This window comes from Entelurus aequoreus, linkage group LG17, assembly GCF_033978785.1.
Source record: "Entelurus aequoreus isolate RoL-2023_Sb linkage group LG17, RoL_Eaeq_v1.1, whole genome shotgun sequence".
Lineage (NCBI taxonomy): Eukaryota > Metazoa > Chordata > Actinopteri > Syngnathiformes > Syngnathidae > Entelurus > Entelurus aequoreus.
The window spans coordinates 42,455,791-42,480,577 of record NC_084747.1 but is presented as its reverse complement, the minus strand read 5'-3'; the positions used below and the strand labels follow the sequence as shown (position 1 = coordinate 42,480,577).

At 36.7% G+C, this 24,787-nt stretch overlaps 1 protein-coding gene and 1 long non-coding RNA gene across 2 annotated transcripts in view; one reads left to right on the top strand and one right to left on the bottom strand.

Moving 5' to 3' along the window:
• Window positions 1–1,122: 1,122 nt before the first annotated feature.
• Window positions 1,123–24,787, bottom strand: part of LOC133632899 (olfactomedin-like protein 2A) — an 89,006-nt gene continuing 65,341 nt past the window's right edge. Inside the window, exons 6-8 of the mRNA XM_062025712.1 lie at window positions 16,593–16,871; window positions 13,956–14,141; window positions 1,123–2,067 (exon numbers count right to left, since the gene is read on the bottom strand). Of these exons, the coding sequence (XP_061881696.1) occupies window positions 1,463–2,067; window positions 13,956–14,141; window positions 16,593–16,871 (1,070 nt within the window). The 3' untranslated portion in view covers window positions 1,123–1,462. The remainder of the gene's footprint in view (window positions 2,068–13,955; window positions 14,142–16,592; window positions 16,872–24,787) is intronic.
• LOC133632900 (uncharacterized) overlaps window positions 16,690–24,787 on the top strand; it is a 44,622-nt gene continuing 36,524 nt past the window's right edge. The window contains exon 1 of the long non-coding RNA XR_009821726.1: window positions 16,690–16,895. This is a non-coding gene — a long non-coding RNA (uncharacterized LOC133632900). The remainder of the gene's footprint in view (window positions 16,896–24,787) is intronic.

The following is a 24,787-nucleotide window of genomic DNA, read 5'->3' as shown; positions in this document are numbered from 1 at the left end:
AGCTTTTTGGAAAATAAAGAAATCTGTATATTGCACTGGTTTTGAAGGTGACAACTAACATGATATAGTTAGCATTTCAATATGCTAACAATAGCATTCTAGATTTTTTGGATACTTTAGCAGGGATACACTTCAGTGTCATACATTTTTCTATTCCACTAATATTAGCTGAAAGCACGTTATTGTCATCATAGTACTGTTAGCTTGCTAGGTTGTTTTTTCCCCCGAATTTTTTTGTTACTTGACACTACCTAACCAGCATGCTAACTGTTAGCATTTCAGTTCAGAGTAATATATTTTGGTACTTGACGCATGTTACATTTAGCATTTGAACATTAGCATTCTAGAGGTATACACCTCACTGTCATATATTCTGGTATTTTGCTAATGCTAACTGTAAGCATGCTATTGTTAGCATTTTACCATAGTACTGATAGTATGCGCACTTTCTTTTAGCTCATTTTGCTCAAATTTTTTGTTACTTGATGTCATCTGGCCGGCGTGCTAACTGTTAGCGTTTCAGTTAGGCTTTGGCTCCTTCAACTTTCACACAAAATGTTTTACCGAAATTGCATTTTCTAGCTTTTTGGAAAATAAAGAAATCTATATATTGTACTGGTTTTGAAGGTGACAACTAACATTCTAGATTTTTTTGATACTTTAGCAGGGATACACTTCAGTGTCATACATTTTTCTATTCCTCTAATGTTAACTGAAAGCACGCTATTGTCACCAAACCTTAGCTTGCTAGGTTTTTTTTTTTTTTTTTTGCACATTTTTTTGTTACTTGACACTATCTAATCAGCGAGCTAACTGTTAGCATTTCAGTTCAGAGTAATATATTTTGGTAGCGCATGTTAAATTTAGCATTTTAACATGCTAACATTAGCAATGTAGAGGTATACACCTCAGTGTCATATATTTTTCTATTTTTCTAATGCTAACTGTAAGCATGCTATTGTTAGCATTTTACCATAGTACTGTTAGTATGCTCGCTTTCTTTCATCTCATTTTGGCCAAATTTTTTGTTACTTGATGCCATCTGGCTGGCGTGCTAACTGTTAGCGTTTCAGTTCGACCCTCACGTCTTATAATTTATCAATCTGTGGCCCTGTGTGGAACTTTGTCTGAGGTTTTTTTTAGATGAATATGTAAGCGTAATAGATAAATCACATTACCCGCATTGTTAGCCGCCTCTTACTAGCAGTTTTCTATTACGCAGAACGCCCAGAAAAGGGAAAGACTCACCTACTAAGCATTATGGGTGATGGTCAAAATGCAGTTTTTCTTGATTGAAGGTGTGTCAAGCGCAAGTCAAGCAGGAAGATTATGTCCACAAATACTTGAAATGGAGCCTTGTGGCACATCCTGAGTGGTTTTAGCTCAAACAAGTTGCAAAATGCTCAGCACCTCGGGTCCATACCAGCAGGCCTCCTGTACCTTGTTGCCTGCGGAGCGCTTCTCACTGGTGGACAAAGTTTAGTCGGTACGTGACCTGATGGCCGTTGTCCCAGGCGTACAAAACCTTCTCCTTGGGGTTGTAGTCGACCTGCGTGGTGAAGGAGTGCTCGTTGGTGAAGGCCAGGTGCGGGACGGCTTCCGTGTTGGTGTGCGTGTCGTAAGCGTAGCGCACCTCGCCTTCCTTCTGGTTGTACACGTCGACGGCGTACAAGACGCCGCAGATGATGAAGCAGTTGCCGTACGAGTTCCTCTTCAGCCCCGTCCTCCAGGTGGTCTCCTTTTTCACGGACAGGTCCCCCGGGTCCAGTTTGCTGACGACGATCACTTCCTGCTGGTGGTAGTCGTAGTCCACAGAGGGGTAGATCACCCACAGTCCGGTTTCGTCCACCGCAAAGTCGATGTCCGAGTGGCCCCTCCATTTCCACGGGGTGGTGTCCTCGTAGACCACGTCGTGCAGGAGCGCCCAGGCCGCTACGTAGCGCATCTTCAGGTCGTACTTGATGATGTTCTTGGTGAAGGCTCGGTTGTAGTAGAAGGCGCCGTTGTAGACCACGTGACCCGTGCCGATCCAGTTGTAGGGAAGTTTGAAGAGGTTGCTCCAGCGGCCTACGACCAGGAAACGTTAGCAACACGTTAGCAAAACAAACCTTCAATTTCGTGCTCAAGTTATGAATTATTGGCAGTGTTTGGAAAATGACTAATTATAGTAGACTGACCATATTCTGAAATCCCAAAAAGAGGACACATATATGTTAAAGTTAAAGTTAGAGTACCAATGATTGTCACACACACACTAGGTGTGGTGAAATGTGTCCTCTGCATTTGACCCATCCCCTTGATCACCCCCTGGGAGGTGAGGGGAGCAGTGGGCAGCAGCGGTGCCGCGCCCGGGAATCATTTTTGGTGATTTAACCCCCAATTCCAACCCTCGATGCTGAGTGCCAAGCAGGGAGGTAATGGGTGCGTGCCAAGGCGGGCAGCACGCCAAGGCCGGCGTGTAAATAATGTAAATAATTCAATGTGATTATCTTGTGTGATGACTGTATTATGATGATAGTATATATAGTATATATCTGTATCATGAATCAATTTAAGTGGACCCCGACTTAAACAAGTTGACAAACTTATTCGGGTGTTACCAATTAGTGGTCAATTGTACGGAATATGTACTTCACTGTGCAACCTACTAATAAAAGTCTCAATCAATCAAAAAAAAGGTGAAAATTTGCCAATGATACTTGAACTTGCTTTATAAATACTATATTTATTTAAATAGAGCATTTTTTCTCCTCTATTGACAGCAGTGTTGGCGCTTGGAATTTTCAAAATGGGGTCCCAGGGACCCCATCAAGTCATAAAAATGGGGTCCCACAGTAAATATTTGGGGTCCCACTTTTTTGTAAGCGTTTTGAAAACAAATGATAAACGTATGCATTGTGCTGTTATATCTTACATTCTTTATAGTGTTTTGGCAAAAGGTTGTCATAAACGTTACTTAATTCATTAAAAGAAATAATAAAAAAAGAAGACAAATTTGTATGCATATGTAAATTTATTCATTTATAAACATTCATTCACTTTCTTCTTTCCTTCATGAATCTAAACATTACCGCTGCTGGTAGTTTTTTCTATGTTTTTATTTAATAAGTTGTAGGTGTATTTATTTCAGTATAAAAGTGTAAGGGAGGGTAGGGAGTAGCGGGGGGTATATATTGTAGCATCCCGGAAGAGTTAGTGCTGCAAGGGGTTCTGTTGTGTTTATGTTGTGTTACGGTGCGGATGTTCTCCCGAAATGTGTTTGTCATTCTTGTTTGATGTGGGTTCACAGTGTGGCGCATATTTGTAACAGTGTTAAAGTTGTTTATACGGTCACCCTCAGTGTGACCTGTATGGCTGTTGAGCAAGTATGCATGCATTCACTCGTGTGTGTCGAAGGCCATAGATATTATGTGACTGAGCCGGCATGCAAAGGCAGTGCCTTTAAGGCACGCCCCCAATATTGTTGTCTGGGTGGAAATCGGGAGAATGGTTGCCCCGGGAGATTTTCGGGAGGGGCACTGAAATTTGGGAGTCTCCCGAGAAAATCGGAAGGGTTGGCAAGTATGTCAATCAATCCACTCCCTCGCTCTCTCTCTCTCTGTCTCTGCCCCTCCCTCAGGAATGCTGCTGCGTGCGCACACCTTCACAATTTGTTTTGTTTTTAACCCCTTCTTAACCCTGGACGTACTTTGAAAATACACGCAACCCTGACTCAAAATGCCGGACATTTGAGGCATTTAAGAAACCCCGCCCGGACAGCCCCGCAAAAGAGGACTTGTCCGGGGAAAAGAGGACATATGGTCAGTCTAAATTATAGTTACTTTGCCAAAAAAGTCATTGAATTAGTAGCATAATTACTCTTTAAGAAATGTAATTACCGGACTATAAGCCGCAACTTTTTAAGGATTTTTCCTTCGCTAACGGCCATAATGTTTTGTGTTCAATAAGTTTCATTAAAGCCAAGCAGAGGACAGAAAAGGTGTGTTATTGTTTGTGCTATGGCGCCATCTTTTGGACGAGTTTGCTCCCTGCAGGTGGTGGGAGTTGAAAATGTACTTCCTGTTTTATAAAACTGCCCATAGCGTTTCTACTTGTATGGATTCTTCATTCGTCACTCAAAGCAACGTTTGTAAGTTTTACAATATAACTAAAACAATCCTTTCTTACTAAACCGTCCCATGTGTGATGTCTGTAGGAGTGTTTTCATGCATATTTGCATGTGCTATCGTAATGTAATCAAGCTAGCGTCGTTAGCATCAGCTAATATGCTAACATGTTTACAAGTGTCTGCGTTAGTATTAATAACTTACAATGGCATTATTTTTGTATTGTTTCAGTTTCACAAATTCCTCAGTAAATTCAGCAAAACGTCACCGTGGAGTTATTGAGTCTGTTTAGCTGATTCGAGAGCTAGCTTCCGCAGCTAGTGGGTCCTTGACCATGACTTCTGTTTTGTTTGATCCCCCGTTTTACTGCCGTGTTACAGACACTGTTTGGAAACAGTTAAGGTATGTAAATAAACATTTCCAGAATATTTCTGTGTAAACTAATTCCACAACGTATATATCTGCGGCGTATAGTCCGGTGTGGCTAATATATATAAAAATATTGTTTTCTTCTAAAATTTTGATTATATTATGGTGTGCTCTATAGTCCGGAAAATACGGTAATTATTCGGAAAAGTAATTTTTTTTACTTCTAACTTATTTTAACCCTAACGCTAAAAAACCTAATTCAACTATCTGGCATATGCAGTTGAAAGACGTTTCATGAAAGCAGAGTGTGTTTTATGTCCCTGGTGACATGTGACGTCAACAAGAGAGTCAGATAGAGCAGCATTATCTCAGCTGTGTTTGTTAGCTCTTGTGGAACGGCAGCTCTTTTGAATCTTTTCACTTTATTGTGTTAGCGCTAGCTAATAAAGAGATTGAATGTGCTTCCATGGCTGTAGTCTCCTTGTCCACAAACGAGGTACTGTAGGATTGCAAGCTTGTCACTTCATTGGTTTGTGGTTCATTATTCACTTGTAGTAGTAGTGTGCGTGTGTGTGTGTGTGTGTTTGTGTGTACTTACATGTGTGCTGTGTGATGTTGCCTCCTTCTATTTGTGTTATCAAGTTAATTTTATTGTCTCGTGCTGGTCGTTGCTTTCATTAGTGAAACGTTACTTCCTGCATCGAACTTGCTCTCATGTTGACATAAAACCGCATCAAAAGTAGCGTGCCACGTTACATCAAACGCATCGGTAACGGTGTATCGGTGTACATGAACATAATTAATCAGATTACTCCTTACGAGTAAACAATGTTCTGAAAATTACTTTTACAAAGTAATTCATTATAGTAACTCGTTACTTTACCAAAAACGTAATTGAATTACTAAAAAAAAGTAATTTAATTACTAAAATAATTACTCTTAAAGAAATGTAATTTATTCATAGGGTAAGTACTTAAAAAACCCATCTAACATTTGCAGTTGATGGACCTTTCATATAAGATCACAGTGTGCGTGTGTCTGTGCTTTTAAAAGGCGGGGCCTGTTGCCATGTGACGTGTGACATCATCGAGGGTTTCAACGCCGGAGCTGTGTTTGTTAGCAGCGGCTCTGACGCTCTTTTGAATCTTTTTACCGGACTGTGTTACCTCTGCTTGATGAAAAGATTGAATGTGCTTCCATGGCTGTCATATCTTCTTGTCAACAAACGGGGTATTGTTTGGATGGCAAGTTTGTCACTTAATTCATTGATTTGTTGCTCATTATTCCCATCGTGTACGTGTGCGTATGTTGTTGTCTGCTGTGTCAAAGTGTGATGTTTTCTCCTCCCATTTGATATCAAGTTTATTTTAGTGCGGTCCTGCTTGTTGCTATCATTATTAAAAAATAAAAAAAATTCCTGCATTGAACTTGCCGCACTTATGAAGCTGCTTGTTGTTGACATAAATACAACCACATTAAGCTATCTCTAACGGCAAAAGTAATAAATTCAATTACTCGTTACTAGTAAAAGCTACAGCGTTATTACGAACACTGCTAGTAAAGTAACGGCGTTAGTTAAGTAAATAAGTAAACAACACCTGACAGCTAGCTCTGTGCTGTTGCATTATGTCCCTTGTGTTCTTTGATGTTTCCCTCTTGTTTTCATGGGTTTTTACCTTATTTTTGTGGACTTTCCGTATCTGCACTGAAACCACAACATTTCCCCATTGTGGGATAAATAAAGCTTAATGAGCTTGTCGGCGGTCTAAAGGGACAGGCTTCAGTCTGAGTGGCGGTTTTCCGCCTGGAACAAGTGTTTGACTTGTCTCCATTCAATGGCGTTACGTTATGTTTGGACGATGAAAAGTGCAGGGGACATGTGCCCCCTGACCCCCTTTCAATTACGTTCGTACTTATAAAAATACAGAATAAAGTACCAATCATTTTTTTGGACAACCACTCTTACCCACTCCCTGCACTAGAAGAGATCAACAGTATCATCGTGTCTGTCACAGGCCGACTGTTCTTTAGAAAACGTTCCAGCTGCAATCAGACTGTTTGAAGGACATATGTGGCATTTGTTCTTTATTGTGTTGTGCGTGTTGTGCTGTGTTTGTGCGTTTGCTGATGTTGCCCCGACAATGTCACTTCCATAAAAAGGCCCACAATCAAGTTACAAGCAAAAATTCCGGTTATGAACCTCCCTGCCACTTGTTGGCGTAATGATAGTTGCGAGTAAAACCGGAGTTTTTAGCTTATAGCTAGAGGTGGACGTTGTTTTTCAAAGCGCGGTTATGAAGAAAGTGAGTGTGAAGCACAGTGCTGAAAAAAAGAAATTGATGATGTTCGTTGAATTGAAGAATGAAATGATCAAAAACATGACAGAGCGTGTAGCTAGCTAACTTGCTGAAGCAGTTGGAACATAACACTGCGAGTCTGCTCCATACAGAAGCAGAATGACTCTAACGCCAACCAAGGAGGTAAAGATAATATCGAAATGACGGGCATTTATCCACCAAAATATGGAGAAGCTGCTGATAGTGGGTTTGACAGCGAAGAAGCAGCTCAAAGAAGATACTGTAGAATTCCAATACTGTACATTATTATTACATTACTCCATAAAACTACTGTTGTTTGTAGTACATTATATTGTACTGTTTTTATACATTATTTTTGATATAAAAGTATTTTTTTTCTATTTAAAAGGCATGTTCATTGTAAAAATTGTGCTGTTATGGGATATATATATATATATATATATATATATATATATATATATATATATATATATATATATATATATATATATATATATATATATATATATATATATATATATATATATATATATATATATATATATATATATATATATATATATATATATATATATATATATATATATATATATATTATATATGTGTGTATATATAAATATATATATATATATATACAAACCCTGTTTCCATATGAGTTGGGAAATTGTGTTAGATATAAATATAAACGGAATACAATGATTTGCAAATCCTTTTCAACCCATATTCAGTTGAATATGCAACAAAGACAACATATTTTATGGCAATCATGGCAATAAATACTGATAAAGTTGAGGAATGCTCATCAAACACTTATTTGGAACATCCCACAGGTGAACAGGCAAATTGGGAACAGGTGGGTGCCATGATTGGGTATAAAAGTAGATTCCATGAAACACTCAGTCATTCACAAACAAGGATGGGGCGAGGGTCACCACTTTGTCAACAAATGCGTGAGCAAATTGTTGAACAGTTTAAGAAAAACCTTTCTCAACCAGCTATTGGAAAGAATGTAGGGATTTCACCATCTGCGGTCCGTAATATCATCAAAGGGTTCAGAGAATCTGGAGAAATCACTGCACGTAAGCAGCTAAGCCTGTGACCTTCGATCCCTCAGGCTGTACTGCATCAACAAGCGACATCAGTGTGTAAAGGATATCACCACATGGGCTCAGGAACACTTCAGAAACCCACTGTCAGTAACTACAGTTGGTCGTTACATTTGTAAGTGCAAGTTAAAACTCTCCTTAAAACCGTTTATCAACAACACCCAGAAACGCCGTCGGCTTCGCTGGGCCTGAGCTCATCTAAGATGGACTGATACAAAGTGGAAAAGTGTTCTGTGGTCTGACGAGTCCACATTTCTAATTGTTTTTGGAAACTGTGGAGGTCGTGTCCTCCGGACAAAAGAGGAAAAGAACCATCCGGATTGTTATAGGCGCAAAGTTGAAAAGACAGCATCTTTGCTGGTATGGGGGTGTATTAATGCCCAAAACATGGGTAACTTACACACCTGTGAAGGCGCCATTAATGCTGAAAGGTACATACAGGTTTTGGAGCAACATATGTTGTCATCCAAGCAACGTTACCATGGACACCCCTGCTTATTTCAGCAAGACAATGCCAAGCCACGTGTAACATCAACGTGGCTTCATAGTAAAAGAGTGCGGGTACTAGACTGGCCTGCCTGTAGTCCAGACCTGTCTCCCATTGAAAATGTGTGGCACATTATGAAGCCTAAATTACCACAACGGAGACCCCCGGACTGTTGAACAACTTAAGCTGTACATCAAGCAAGAATGGGAAAGAATTCCACCTGAGAAACTTAAAAAATGTGTCTTCTCAGTTCCCAAACGTTTACTGAGTGTTGTTAAAAGGAAAGGCCATGTAACACAGTATTGAACATGCCCTTTCCCAACTACTTTGGCACGTGTTGCAGCCATGAACACATACACTCACACACACACACACACACACATATATGTGTATATATATATATATATATATATATATATATATATATATATATATATATATATATATATATATATATATATATATATATATATATATATATATATATATATATATATATACATATATGTGTGTGTGTGTGTGTGTGTGTGTGTGTGTGAGTGTATGTGTGTGTGTATAGAAGTTACATTTAGCTCGGGGGTGTAACAAAAAATAAAGTCATCTTCTTTTTTTTTTTTTCAAAACTTAAATCCAAGATCAACTTCAGATCTATTTGTCAATATAAAAACAACTTTTTTTTGCACGTTTTATTGTATTTTTTATTTTATTTTACGGCAAAAGCACAGCATTTGCAAAATTTCCCTACAAAAATGTTTCCAAGTGGAATATTTTTTTGGTCAAATTTAGATTACAGTTAAAAAAAAATCACACTAAAATTGTCAAGGATCCAAAAGGGTCCCACACATAAAATTGTTAAAAATAAGTCATACATTTGTTGCTTTATTTTCAACACTTACATTTTTAGATCAACTTCAGATCTATCCTTCCATTATATATTTATATATACATATATATATATATATATATACATATATATATATATATATATATATATATATATATATATATATATATATATATATATATATATATATATATATATATATATATATATATATATATATATATATATATATATATATATATATATATATGTATATATATATATATATATATATATATATATATGTATATATATATATATATATATATATAATTTTATTTATTTATGTTTTTTGTTTGTTTTATGCCCTTTTTGCCAGAAAAAACTTTGTATGGCAAAAACAAAAAATATTTCAAAGTGAAATTTTTGATGTGAAATAATTGGTCAATAATTCATAACATTAATTTTTATTCATAATTTTTTTTAGCAATAACAGTTAAAACAAATCACACTAAAATTCTCTGGGATCCAAAAGGGTCCCACACATAAAAGTGTTAAAAATAAGTCATACTTTGTATTTATTCTTTTTAACTTCAACATTTAGGTTTCTAATCAACTTCAGATCTATCTGTCCAATATAAGTAATTTATTGTCTGTTTGTTTGTTTGTTTGTTTTTTTAAGCCTTTTTGTCATAGCAAACACAAAATATGGAGTATTTTACACAAAAAAAATATTTTAAAGTGGAATATTTGATGTGAAGTAATTGGAACCTTGAATAGGACAATAATTCATAACTATTTTTTTAAAAATGGTGTAGTTTTTTTAGAATGGGCCGCACTTTGGACACCTGTGATGTAGCTAATGACAATATAACACGCACAGTGATGGACACAAACAGCGCAGCGGAACACCAACATTAACGCTGCGACCCCCACACTCCTGACCCCTCCCCACTGAGCCTGGTTCAAAGGGGAGGCCAGACCACGTCAGAGAGCAGCGGGCATCAGCGCCGCTCCTAAAGACAGCAAGTCATCCGCACACAACTTTGAGTTCTCTTCCCTGCAGGACACTTCTCCATGCAAGTGAACGCAGAAAGCAGATTGTCCAAACAGATTCCCATCAACAAGCGAAATCCGACGTCATCGTCTGTTAAAGAGCATAATCCAATTCTTCCGTTGTTGTGGATGAAGAAGGAGTCGATTGTCCTGCCCTTGGAATTCTTCAGATCTCACTCTCATAAAGGCTGGACGGCATTAGCCACACATGCAAGCAGGCTGCTTGTCATTGTTGATTGTTGCCTATCAGTGCCTCGTCTGCTTCCAGCACAAATATTCACTTTGATCTTTAAACAACCGATCATAATTATTTTGATGTTGCGTTAAACACAGATATGTCTCTATTGACATTGTAACCGCTAATCAATGCTTCTAAATCAGGGGTGTCTAAAGTGCGGCCCGGGGGCTATGTGCCGCCCGCATCAATTTTTTTGTGGCCCATTTAAAAAATGCTATTACAAAAAGAAAAATGCACATTGGAATTAAACATCAAACAGGTGTAATATTAGTTTATATTAGTGTTGTCCCGATACCAATATTTTGGTACCGGTACAGGTACCAAAATGATTTTGATACTTTTCGGTACTTTTCGATACTTTTCTAAATACAGGGGACCACAAAAATTGCAGAATTTGATATATATATATATATATATATATATATATATATATATATATATATATATATATATATATATATATATATATATATATATATATATATATATATCAGTGACGTGCAGTCAGTAGAGGCAGGGGATGCGGGGCCTCACCTGCCATCATGGAAAGAAAAAAAATGTACAAAAATTTTTTAAAAAATTAAATTGTTATATGTATCCAGTGATTATAGTAAAGTTATTTTCCATTTAACTTCACCAGTTTTAGATTATTTTTATTTTTATTTTCACATTTGCTGTTCAAATACTGAGAAGAGACGGTGCGGTGATCAGCAGCCAGTTGAGGCACGTCACTCAGTTGTGCCTCAACATGGATTGTGCGCAATGACTCGGCTAACTGCTGGCTTGCTGTGCAGTGAGACCGTATTGCTATATGAATTATATCAGCTAACTAAACTATGGAATAGTTTAGTTAGCTGAGGTATATAATGTACAGTGCAGTGGCGTGCCGTCACTAGAGGCAGGGGAGGCACGGCCTCACCTGCCATCATGGAAAGAAAAAAAAAAGTAAAAAGAAAAAAAATCAATTAAATTGTTATATGTATCAAGTGATTATACTAAAGTTATTTTCCATTTAACTTCACCAGTTTTAGATTATTTTTATTTTTATTTTCACATTTGCCGTTCAAATACTGAGAAGAGACGGTGCGGTGATCAGCAGCCAGTTGAGGCACGTCACTGATTTGTGCCTCAACATGGATTGTGTGCAATGACTCGGCTAACTGCTGAGCTGCTGTGCAGTGAGACCGTATTGCTATATGAATTATATTATACATTTCCATAGTTTAGTTAGCTGAGGTATATAATGTACACTGTATTTTGTCAACATCTGTATGTGTGTAACATATTTCTTGTGCTGAGCGATCATAAAACTGGAGGCTCGTCTCATAACCCCGCCTCCTGGTGCCAAGCACCTCCGCCGCAGAATACACCCCCGACGGGAGCGCCTCGGCCACACCAACCAAAGCCCACACCCAAACCCTCCACGTGCAAGACCGAATCCACCCAAAAAAAGTCACTTAACAAGAAGCCAAAAAGTGCAAAAACAATAGTGCTCGCGCGGCGCGCCGGAGGAGCCGTGAACAGGGACACAACATTAGGTACACCTGCAGACGGCAGCGCGGATTTCATATTTCATTCATTCACAACTCTTCCAACATGAACACCACTGCTGCCGCACTTATAGGTAAAGGTAAGACCATAATAACGTTTTTTTTAATTAAATGTGCTTTTTTGTGTGCATGCTACAGTTTGTAAGTGTAAAGTTAAAGTAAAGTACCAATGATTGTCACACACACACTAGGTGTGGTGAAATGTGTCCTCTGCATTTGACCCATCCCCTTGTTCACCCCCTGGGAGGTGAGGGGAGCAGTGGGCAGCAGCGGCGCCGTGCCTGGGAATAATTTTTGGTGATTTAACCCCCAATTCCAACCCTTGATGCTGAGTGCCAAGCAGGGAAGAATGCTGGTATGAGCTTTTAAACACAACCCGTTAACTGCTGCCAATCACATGGTGAATAAGATACTCTTTAGGGTTCATATGTTTTGTAAATCTGACTGTGATGAAGTCTGTGCCTCACCAGACATGAACCTCACCGCACGCCACTGGTACAGTGTATTTTGTCAACAACTGTATGTGTGTAACGTATTTTTGTGCTGAGCATTCATAAAACTGCTGGCTGAGGCTTGCAGTAATCCGGCCTCCTGGTGGTAGAGGGCGGCAGTGATCCCAGGGATCATTCCTCGGCCGCAGAAGAAGTGAGAACAAGCAACAGTTAGCAAGTCAAGTGCAGTGATTGTTTATTTCCTCTCGCCTGAACTTTTATTAAAAACATGGAGGATTACATATGTAAAATAAAACCGTTTTCTAAACAGGACTTTCAATCAAAGCAGGAGGTAATAATTTAAGGTAGACCAACACCGGAGCTAAAAGGTTTGCTTTTGACTTCGGGACAGAAGACCCGTTCTTTTCAAACGGCGTGGTACACACGCAAAAGCTGGCTGTGTGGATGTCCAGCAAGAAAGGTAAGACCATAATAATGTTTTTTTATTAAATGTGCTTTTTTGTGTGCTACAGTTTGTATGTGTAAAGAATGCTGGTATGAGCTTTTAAACATAATCCGTTAACTGCTGCCAATCAAATGGTGAATAAGATACTCTTTAGGGTTCATATGTTTGTAAATCTGACTGTGATGAAGTCAGTGCCTCACCAGCCATGGACCTCACCGCACGTCACTGATATATATATATATATATATATATATATATATATATATATATATATATATATATATATATATATATATATATATATATATATATATATATATATATATATATATATATATATAATTTTTTTTCTTAAAAAAAAACAACTATAATAAAGAGACAGTTTTTTTAAACAACTTTTTGAAAGGAACGGCTTCTCAAGATCTGGCTCGCTTCAAAGAGCCATGAATCTTAAAAAATCCCCATTAGCTGCATTGTTAGCCGCCTCTTACAGGCGGTGTTTTACTTTTTAGACCGCACAGAAACGGGAAAGACGTGTATTCTTGTCTGACAAAAGGATTGTGAATGATGGAAAATACCAAAAAAGTGCAGTTTCCCTTTAAGGAAAACATAGTAGTAAAAAAAAAAAGAGTTTTTCGAATGTGGAAAATTGTTAGCCCAAATGTTTTGAATGATTGTGACACTGGAAAGGATTTGGGAGAAATGGACAATTATGACACCTTCTCCTTAAATTAACATGGACCAGGAAATGTGGAATTTTGGGAAACAGGAAATTTGCAGTTGGAATTTGTGGAATTAGTTTTGCGTTACAAAAGGGTAGAATAATGAATAATGAATTGTTGCTGAATTGTTTAAGTGTGAATACTCTGAAGTTCAATGAATAAAAACAATATTTTAAATATACTTTGTTTGTTGGCAGGTGAATCAAGATCTTATCATTTTCTTGTCGCCATCCCACCTGCACGACCCTTCTTCAGGCATAAACGTTGTGATAAAAGAGCGAACCTTGTTTGAAGTTATCCAGGTTGCGGAACTCCACCAGGTTGTTGCCGTAGTAGTAGTTTGTGACGTAGATCTTGGCGTCTTTAGCCAGAGGATCCTTCATCCAGGCTCCCTCGTTGCGTCCATAACTGTGCTGCTTCTCCGGCTGCTCGATTGATGCCAGAGTGCCTTCACAGTTCAGAATTTTCCCTGCGAAACATGAACATTCAGCAGGTTTAAACTTAGACCAGCCATTCTTTGTATATGTAAATGAGACATGCGAATGGAACAAAATAGATAATAATTAAAATATAGGTAGCCAACCACAACTTGCTCTGCAATTACTTGATTAATACACTTTTATATCAAAAATGTTGTTTAAAAAACACACTCCCATCTCTATATTGTTAATATACATGCAGAGAATCATACCCATCCTAATATAATGTACACCATAACATAATCTTCATTATTTCATCATTTAAATAGATAATACATAAATAATATATGTATATACATAAATATATATATATACATATATATTTATATATATATATATATATATATATATATATATATATATATATATATATATATATATATATATATATATATATATATATATATATATATATATATATACATATATATATACATATATATATATATATATATATATATATATATATATATATATATATATATATATATATATATACAGTATATACATATAAATATACATACTGTATATATATATGTGTGTATATATACAAACCTATATATATATATATATATATATATACATATATATATATATATATATACATATACATATATATATATATATATATATATATATATATATATATATATATACGTATATATATATATATACAGTATATACATATATATATACATACCGTTTATATATATGTGTATATATACAAACCTATATATATATATATGTATGTGCATGTATGTATATATATACACACATATATATATGTATGTATGTATGTATGTATGAATGTATGAATATTTATACACTACCGTTCAAAAGTTTGGGGTCACATTGAAATGTCCTTATTTTTTAAGGAAAAGCACTGTACTTTTCAATGAAGATAACTTTAAACTAGTCTTAACTTTAAAGAAATACACTCTATGCATTGCTAATGTGGTAAATGACTATTCTAGCTGCAAATGTCTGGTTTTTGGTGCAATATCTACATAGGTGTATAGGGGCCCATTTCCAGCAACAGTCACTCCAGTGTTCTAATGGTACAATGTGTTTGCTCATTGGCTCAGAAGGCTAATTGATGATTAGAAAACCCTTGTGCAATCATGTTCACACATCTGAAAACAGTTTAGCTCGTTACAGAAGCTACAAAACTGACCTTCCTTTGAGCAGATTAAGTTTCTGGAGCATCACATTTGTGGGGTCAATTAAACGCTCAAAATGGCCAGAAAAAGAGAACTTTCATCTGAAACTCGACAGTCTATTCTTGTTCTTAGAAATGAAGGCTATTCCACAAAATTGTTTGGGTGACCCCAAACTTTTGAACGGTAGTGTATATATATATATATATATATGTACATATATATATATATATATATATATATATATATATATATATATATATATATATATATATATATATATATATATATATATATATATATATATATATATATATATATATATATATATATATATATATATATATGTGTGTGTGAGGGTGAGGGTGAGGGTGCGTGTGCATGTGTGTGTACGTGTGTGTATATCTTTAAAGTGTTTTATATTTTGTGCTCCTGAGTTATTGTGGCTAATCAATGGTTCTGGTCGGCGAAAATCTTTTTTATAGTAATAAAATGAGGATTATTTTTTTCTTTCTGGCAAATTAGATGCTGTAACAGGCTAAAAACAATGTTAATAAAGTTATTATTTGTTGTAAAATGATCTATATTTCTTTCTTTTTTGTTTGTTTAATGTTCACAAGGATACAATGTTAAACAGAGGTGTAGTTATAACAATTTTATAGACAAATTTGACTATTTATTAAAGATTAAAGTACCAATGATTGTCACACACATTTCATTTTTTAGGGGTGGGAATCTTTGGGAGCCTAACAATTCTATCCGATTCCGATTCCTGGCGCAATGATTCGATTCAGAACCCAACACGGTTCTCAAATCGAACCGATTCCTGCAGTGTATTATTTGGTATATTAGTTATTATGTAACTTTTTCAAAACAGGTTACACGTTAGAAAAGTGCCTTCTCCAATCATTGAGGCATTTGTGATTAAGAGCTATATAAATAAACTTTGATTGATTGATTATTGTAAATAAAAATAAAACATGCATTTATTTTAGAATTTTTTTCTAATCGATTATTGAAAATCATGACTCGATTTAGAATCAGCATAAATAAGAATCACGATTAGGATGTGAATTGATTCGATATATATATATATATATATATATATATATATATATATATATATATATATATATATATATATATATATATATATATATATATATATATATATATATATATATATATATATATATGTATAATTGTATTTTTTAATCTATTTTAAAAAGCATGTAAACGTTGTTGGATTATTTGTGGTGGATGTGTGTCCATTCATCACCTAACCTGCTCGGTGAAGAGCGGGGCGACTGTTGTTGTTGCTGTTATCCAGCAGCAGCACAATGGTGGGGGCCGGCCTCTCTGCAGCTGCCGTACTGTGGCCAGTCGTCTGTGCCGTGGTAGTGGGTGGTGCCGTGGTGGTCGATGCTACGCTGCTATGGAATGCAGTTGATGCGGTAGGTCCGGCAGCTGTCGATTCCGCCGTTTCAAGAACCATCTCGGCTCCACCATCCTCAGACTGGGTTTCGGTGACGTGATGGCGTGCGTATGTTTTGGCCGGGTTGTCTGGCATGGAGGAGCGGAGCATTGGTGAGTCAGCCATGGTCATATAAAAAGATGAGGACGAGTAAAAACATAATTTTTTCTATGGTCAAATAAGGTCGGAGAAGCGCCCATGTGGTAAAAAGACACAATAGTCCGTTCCCTTTTCTTCATATTAGCGGTGCAAAATTGGATATAAGGAAAGTGTGACATCACACCCATACAGTTAATAACATTAAAAAATGGCTCTAATGAACTACACAATCTTTCACACCCCACCTAAATTGAGTAATTATGTATTTATCTATTTGTAAAAAACACCTACTGCACAAGCCACGTAGCCAAAGTTTTGAAAATTACTTGAAAAAAATATTAATTATAGTTACTTGTTACTTTACCAAAACAGTAATTCAATTAGTAACATAATTACCCTTTAACGAATTACTATGGAAAGTCATTAATCAGTTACTTAAAAATAAAATGAAAATATTTGGCATATGCAGTTGAGATGTTTCATGAGAGTAGTGTGTGTGTGCCTTTAAAAGGTGGTGTTTGTTGCCAAATGACGTGTGACGTCAGCAAAGAAGCAATTTAGCTCAGCTGTGTTTGTTAGCTTAGCAGCAGCAGTTTACTTACAGTGTCTTTTCAATCATTGATTTCTTGCTCACTACTCCCTCGTAGTAGTAGCGTGGATGTGTGTGCATATTTACATGTTGCGTGTTGTTTACTGTGTGATGTTGCCTTTTTCTATTTGATATCAAGTTAATTTTTGTGTTTAGTGCTGGTCATTACTTTTATTAGCAAAAAGTTGAACTTCCTGTGCTTCTGACGCTGTCTTATTGACATGAAACCACATCAAAAGTAGCATGTTACGTTACATCGAACGTGTGTAAGGTACGTACAAGTAATCAGATTACTAGTTACTAGTAAAAGTAACTGTTATTATAAAATATATAAATATATTATTCAAATAACAATAATCTGGGCCTGGCAACTGCTTTCAAAAATCCAGTGACTTTTTCAGGTTCTTAGTTTAGTTTATTATTTCTTCGGTCAGTGGTCAACAAAATAAACAAGCAGTTTTACACCAACAAACAGTTTTACATTCATAAATTGAAAATGTTGCAGACTGAAGTTGAACACTTATTGCGCCTAACCCTATAAACAATGTCAAATACAAGATGAGCTTCCAAAAATTATGAAATTTCCTTTGCACAACATATTATAAATACACCTTGTACACAACATAAACACTGTTCAATTATATACACAGTAAAGGCATGTGAAATATACTTGAACACGTGTTAAACCTTTTTACCAATTATATACTATATACAAACAATTATACTTCCATTATCATTTATATCCCACAGTTCTTCCTGACAGAATGAACCCTTAAAGGAAAGCAGACAGCCCAGAGAGTCGTGGAAAGCAACACAGCTGCTTTTTAGCATTTTTGTCGTAAAAGTCCAACCCATCAGCACCTTGGTGGTGTTTGTTCTACAAACTATGCTCGCATTTGTGTGAATTTGTCAGGTCTGTAAGAAAAAACTAAAATGCCTTTCTGCCTTTCTTTGGGAGAATACCACAGACTGAAACTTGGATATGTAGAGGGTTTTATGATACCGATCATCCATGAGTGAGATCGTCAGATACTATCACTGCTACTTTTTTTCCCCACACTTTGAACCTTGCGGCTTATAAAACGGTGTGGCTAATTTATGGATTGTTCTTCGCTCATAACGCGAACAGTTAAAAAAAACAAAACAAGCAGATACACAGAAAAGGCATACTTGCCAACCCTCCCGTTTTTAGCAGGAGAATCCCGATATTCAGCGCCTCTCCCGACAACCTCCCGACAGAGATTTTCTCCCGACAAACTCCCGGTATTCAGGAGGCCACGCCCCCCCCCAAAAAAGTCTGCCGCAGCTGCGATTGGACCTGACCAGCCTCCGGGAAGAAGTAGTGGAGTACCAATTGCTTGCCAGGGAAGATCTTCCCCAGGAAGCAAGGATTGACCGGTTTTGGGCCATGCTAGGGAGCAGGGGCGCCGAAAAGGGGGGGTAAAGGAGACGGATTCTAGGGGCCCATGATGGAGGGGGCCCAGAGAGGCCCCTAATGATGATGAAATTATAATACAGAAAAATGACACTAAGTTATTAACTAACATATAATCACATATGTTTTATTTTCCATGTCCTGGTAACAATACCTTTATTTGTTTTGGAAGCATCAACACATGCAGGGCCCTCTCTTCCCCCCCTCCATTTACGTAAAATGGTTCAGTCCGACTGGATCAGCTGCAGGTAGAGCACCGGCGATTTGTCACAAACCGACAGGCCACAGTGGACAAAGCGGAGGAGACAGCAGTATGCCTCAAAAATCAGGCAGCCAAAAAAGAAAGGAAAAGAAAATAAGAGAGGAGAAGGAGTTGAAGGCTCGACAATATGTCACCCAATATTTCCAAAAAAAAAAGGTGGGTTTGTTAGTTGTGGTGGAAAGTTATGCATATTAACTTTGTCCCTGTCTGTGGTAATAAGCTAGCTCACTTTTCTCACCATGTTAGCTCAAGAAAACTCTGAATTTTTACATTTTACTGCTATATTAGTTAAATAATCAATCCAGTCAATTGAGAGTCAGTTGGCTAGAAAGCTGGACTTCAAAGACCTGATAAGTGATTTGCACGTGAGAAGGCTCGGCGTTGGGGCTTTTGGTGAGAAAAGTTGTTTGAAAGGTTGCAAAAGGAAGCATGACTGTGTGTGTATATGTGTAAATAAATGAACACTAAAATTCAAGTATTTTGTTTTATTTATATATATAATTTAAAAAAAAAATAAATTAAAAAAAAAAAAAAAAAAAAAAAAAAAAAAAAAAAAATATATATATATATATATATATATATATATATATATATATATATATATATATATATATATATATATATATATATATATATATATATGAAATACTTGAGTTGGTGAATTCTAGCTGTAAATATACTCTCCTCTTAACCACGCCCCTAACCACGCCCCCCGCCCCGGACCAAGCCCCACCCCCCCACCTCCCGATATTGGAGGTCTCAAGGTTGGCAAGTATGAGAAAAGGTGTGTTTTTGTTTGTGATATGGCGCCATCTTTTGGACGAGTTTGCTCACTGCAGGTGCTGCAGTGTCCTTTCGTCTTCTAGCCGTCAATAGCGTTCCACTCGTAAGGATTCTTCATCCATCACTCCAAGCAACGTTTGTAAGTTTTACAATAAAACTAAAATAATTCATACTTACTAAACCGTCCCATGTGTGATGTCTGTAGGAGTGTTGTCATGCATATTTGTACATGCTATCAGAATGTAATCAAGATAACGTCATTAGCATTAGCTAAAATGCAAACACGTTTATGAGTGTCTCTGTTAGTATTATTAACTTACAATGGTGTTCTGTTTGTGTTTTTTCAGTTTCACAAATTCCTCAGTAAATTCACCAAAACATCACCGTGGAGTTATTAAGTCTGCTTCCGCAGCTAGTGGGTCCATGATGATGTCTTCTGTTTTGATTAATCAGCCGTTTTACTGCTGTGTTGCAGGCACCGTTTGGAAACAATTAAGGTATGTAAATAAACATTTACAAAATCTTTCTGTGTAAATAACTAATTTCACAACGTACATACCCACAGCTTATAGTCCAGTGCGTCTAATTAATGGAAATCTTTTTTTTTCTCCCTAAAATGTTATGGGTGCGGCTTATACACCGCTGCGTTCTATAGTCCAGGAAATACGGTATTTATGGTGAGTGCTATTGACAGTTGAACAATGACAGCACAATATTTAAACTAGTAACGTATTCTCTAACAAACAATTGTTTGGTCAAAACACCTTCAATAGTACACAATAACTAAATACAAGTAAAAACTACTATATACAAAACCCAATACCAGTGAATTTGGCACGTTGTGTAATTCGTAAATAAAAACAGAATACAATGATTTGTAAATCCTTTTCAACTTATATTCAATTGAATACACTGCAAAGACAAGATATTTAATGTTCGAACTGGGAAATGCAATTTAGTTTTTGCAAATAATCATTAACTTAGAATTTAATGGCAGCCACACGTTGCAAAAAAGTTGGCACAGGGGAATTTTTACCACTGTGTTACATGGCCTTTCCTTTTAACAACACTCAGTTAACGTTTGGGAACTGAGGAGAGCAATTTTTTAAGCTTTTCAGGTGGAATTATTTCCCATTCTTGCTTGATGTACAGCTTAAGTTGTTCAACAGTCCAGGGTCTCCGTTGTGATATTTTAGGCTTTATATTGTGCCACACATTTTCAATAGGATACAGGTCTGGGGCCGTACTTATCAAGCTTCTTAGAGTGCCATTTTACACTTAAGTCCTGAGAATTTGCGAAATTTAGTCCTACTCTCAAACTTAAGAATAAAAGCTTTTTATCAACGTTCTTAAATCTAAGAATCACTCCTACTCTCCATGATATTTAAGAGACCTTCAGAGGTGTCTTAAGTGGTTAGGAGTTGCCAGCAGGGGATGGCACTGAGGCGAGAGAGACGTGCGCGAATGTTCAGGGAACGGAACAATGTTTTGTTTTTTTTTGATGACGAGCAGCTGATCAAACGGTATCGTTTAGACAGAGCGGATATTATTTTTGTCACAGATTTAATACTTTTCGATTCCTTGTTGATTTCTGCATGTGTCTGCAGTGGGCTAGTATATATAGAGCCACCCACACCAGTTTCAAATGAGTTGCCTAATTAATGAATTGGAAAGAAAATGTTATGACAGTAGCGTATGTGTGTGGCCGTGAGGTGAGTGACGTCAGTGAGTGTGTGGGCGATAGAAGAGAGGGAGCGGTAGCGTGAGTGCCGGCGGGGACTAGTTTGTTTTGTATTATTTTGTAGTTTATTGTCAAAATATACACTCCCATTGTCCACTTAAATATTTCCAAGATATTTCTTTATTCTTAGACAACGGATTCCCTTCCGTGATTGGACATTTCTATGGACACAGAAATGACGTCACCTAAAATTCCGTTTACGGCACATAGTAATGTCGTAATTCCGCTCTGAGTGTGACACTTCAGTCCTACACTTCGCTGAAAGTGTGAGTAAGACACTTGATAACTAACTTTTAAGTGCAGCTTTCAGCGAAGAATTTATTTACTCTTAAGTCAACTCTTAGCAGACATCTTAGGAGTAATTCTAAGAAGCTTGATAAGTACGGCCCCTGGAGTACAGGCAGGCCAGTCCAGCACCTGAACTCTTTTACTATGAAGCCACGCTGTTGTAACTCGTGGCTTGGCATTGTCTTGCTGAAATAAGCAGGGGCGTCCATGATAATGTTGCTTGGATGGCAACATATGTTGCTCCAAAACCTGTATGTACCTTTCAGCATTAATGGTGCCTTCACCGATGTGTAAGTTACCCATACCTTGGGCACTAATACACCCCCGTACCATAATAGATGCTGACTTTTGACCTTTAAGCCAGTCCGGATGGTTGTTTTCCTCTTTGGTGCCTAGGACAAGATGTCCACAGTTTCCAAAAACAATTTGAAATGTGGACTCGTCAGACCACAGAACACTTTTACACTTTGCATCAGTCCATATTAGATGAGCTCAGACCCAGCGAAGCTGGCGGCGTTTCTGGGTGTTGTTGATAAATGGCTTTCGCTTTGCATAGTAGAGTTTTACTGTAACTTGCACTTACAGATGTAGCGACCAACTGTAGTTACTGACAGTGGTTTTCTGAAGTGTTCCTGAGCCCATGTGGTGATATCCTTTACACACTGATGTCGGTTTTTGATGCAGTACCGCCTGAGGGATCCAAGGTCACGGTCTTAGCCGCTTACGTGATTTTTCCAGATTCTCTGAACCTTTTGATGATATTACGGACCGTAGATGGTGAAATCCCTAAATTCATTGCAATAGCTAATTGAAAAATGTTGTTCTTAAACTGTTCGACTATTTGCTCGCGCATTTGTTCATAAAGTGGTGACCCTCGCCCCATCCTTGTTTGTGAATGACTGAGCATTTCATGGAAGCTGCTTTTATACCCAATCATGGCACCCACCTGTTCCCAATTAGCCTGTTCACCTGTGGGATGTTCCAAATAAGTGTTTGATGAGTTTCCTCAACTCTCTCAGTCTTTTTTGCTACTTGTGCCAGCTTTTTTGAAACATTTTGCAGGCATCAAATTCCAAATGAGCTAATGTTTGCAAAAACTAACGTTTTCTAGTTCGAACGTTAAGTATCTTGTCTTTGCAGACTATTCAATTGAATATAGGTTGAAAAGGATTAGCAAATCATTGTATTCTGTTTTTATTTACGATTTACACAACGTGCCAACTTCACTGGTTTTGGGTTTCGTAAAAGGGCGGGACTGTAAAATAATATCAATATATATCACGATAGAAATGTAATCAATATCAATAAGAAAATGTTTTTGATAAAATATTAAATATTTATTTTTTCTTCTTCATCGGAAGAAAGCGGAAGTTGCGAAGCCAGGTTGGCACCACTATTTGAGTGAAACCGCTGTGTCTGAAGTCAATTTTTATGATACACAGTACAGGTGTGATACGAGGGTCTATTTGCCTACCTGCGCACCAAACACTGCATCATGTACCTCATTCATTTCCTCTCATCAGTATCACCCTTGTACATGAAAATCCTCTGATCCAATCCTTTGATGCAAAAGTCGTTTGCGTCAAACCCGTATTTCAACGAGCCATGGATGGATGATTGAGACAACGTGTACAAACCATGGAAGTACTCCATGCACTGTTTATGAGTAAGGTGCATAAGTTTAGTCAAAGTCGCTCCGTCCCAACTTCTTTTTGAAAGACACAGGAAGGGAGGGACAAACTGGGAACGCGGGACATGGAACAGCTGTCCCATCTGGATTCTGACCGATGATGATCCCATTCATGGGCGGCTATAATTTGTGGTGATGAAATATATATATATATAGATAGGTAGATATATTTATATATATAGCACCACAAATTACAGCCTCCATTGCCACTAAAACAAATAAACACCTCAGTCAAACCCTTTCAATAAAACAGAACATTATGATCAACAAGAAGGGCGTATTTATTGCCGGAACAAATGTCCAAATATGGATTATTTAAGTATGGTAAATAAAGTGAAACAGTGAGCAAAAACACATCAAGAGGAGACAAGAAGCCATGCTAACCGCTAAGCAAGTTTGAATGTAAAGTAGTGATACAAGAAAACAAAATGTTTCGCACTATTCAATAGAAATCTAACTGGAACTAAGTTAGAACAGAGAGTAACCAGCAGGGGTGTCAAAAAAAAAAAAGATTTTCGAATGAACCACAATTCTTATTTGTAACGATTCTTGATCGATTAAAAAAATCTAATAAATTAATTTAAAAAAAAAGAAGTAAACATTTGCAAATAGATTAATAAATCAGGAGAGAAAATAATATCCACATAGTGCGACAACAGTGTCAGCAATAGATATGAATGAGTAGATAGATTACATACGTCTTAGAGCTGCGTGCTTATGGTGGCTCACCGAGTAGAAACGTGCTCAGGTATATTTTTCTTATATATGTTTTAGGGCTGACAAATCTAACGCGATAATTAATAGGTTTTGTTTTTTTGATATACTAATAATGTGCGGGAAAACGTGGTAGTCACGACTAATTACATGTTAACTGTGGACAAAATGTGTTTAATCGAAAGAAATATTACAATTGTTCGACATATTTATGTATATATGTGTGTATATATATATATCATATATAAATGATATATATATATATATTATGTATGTTTTTATATATACAGTATATATGTTATATATTATATAATATATATATATATATATACATACATATATGTGAACATATACATTATACGTACATATGTATATGTTTATACTGTATATACATATATGTTTAC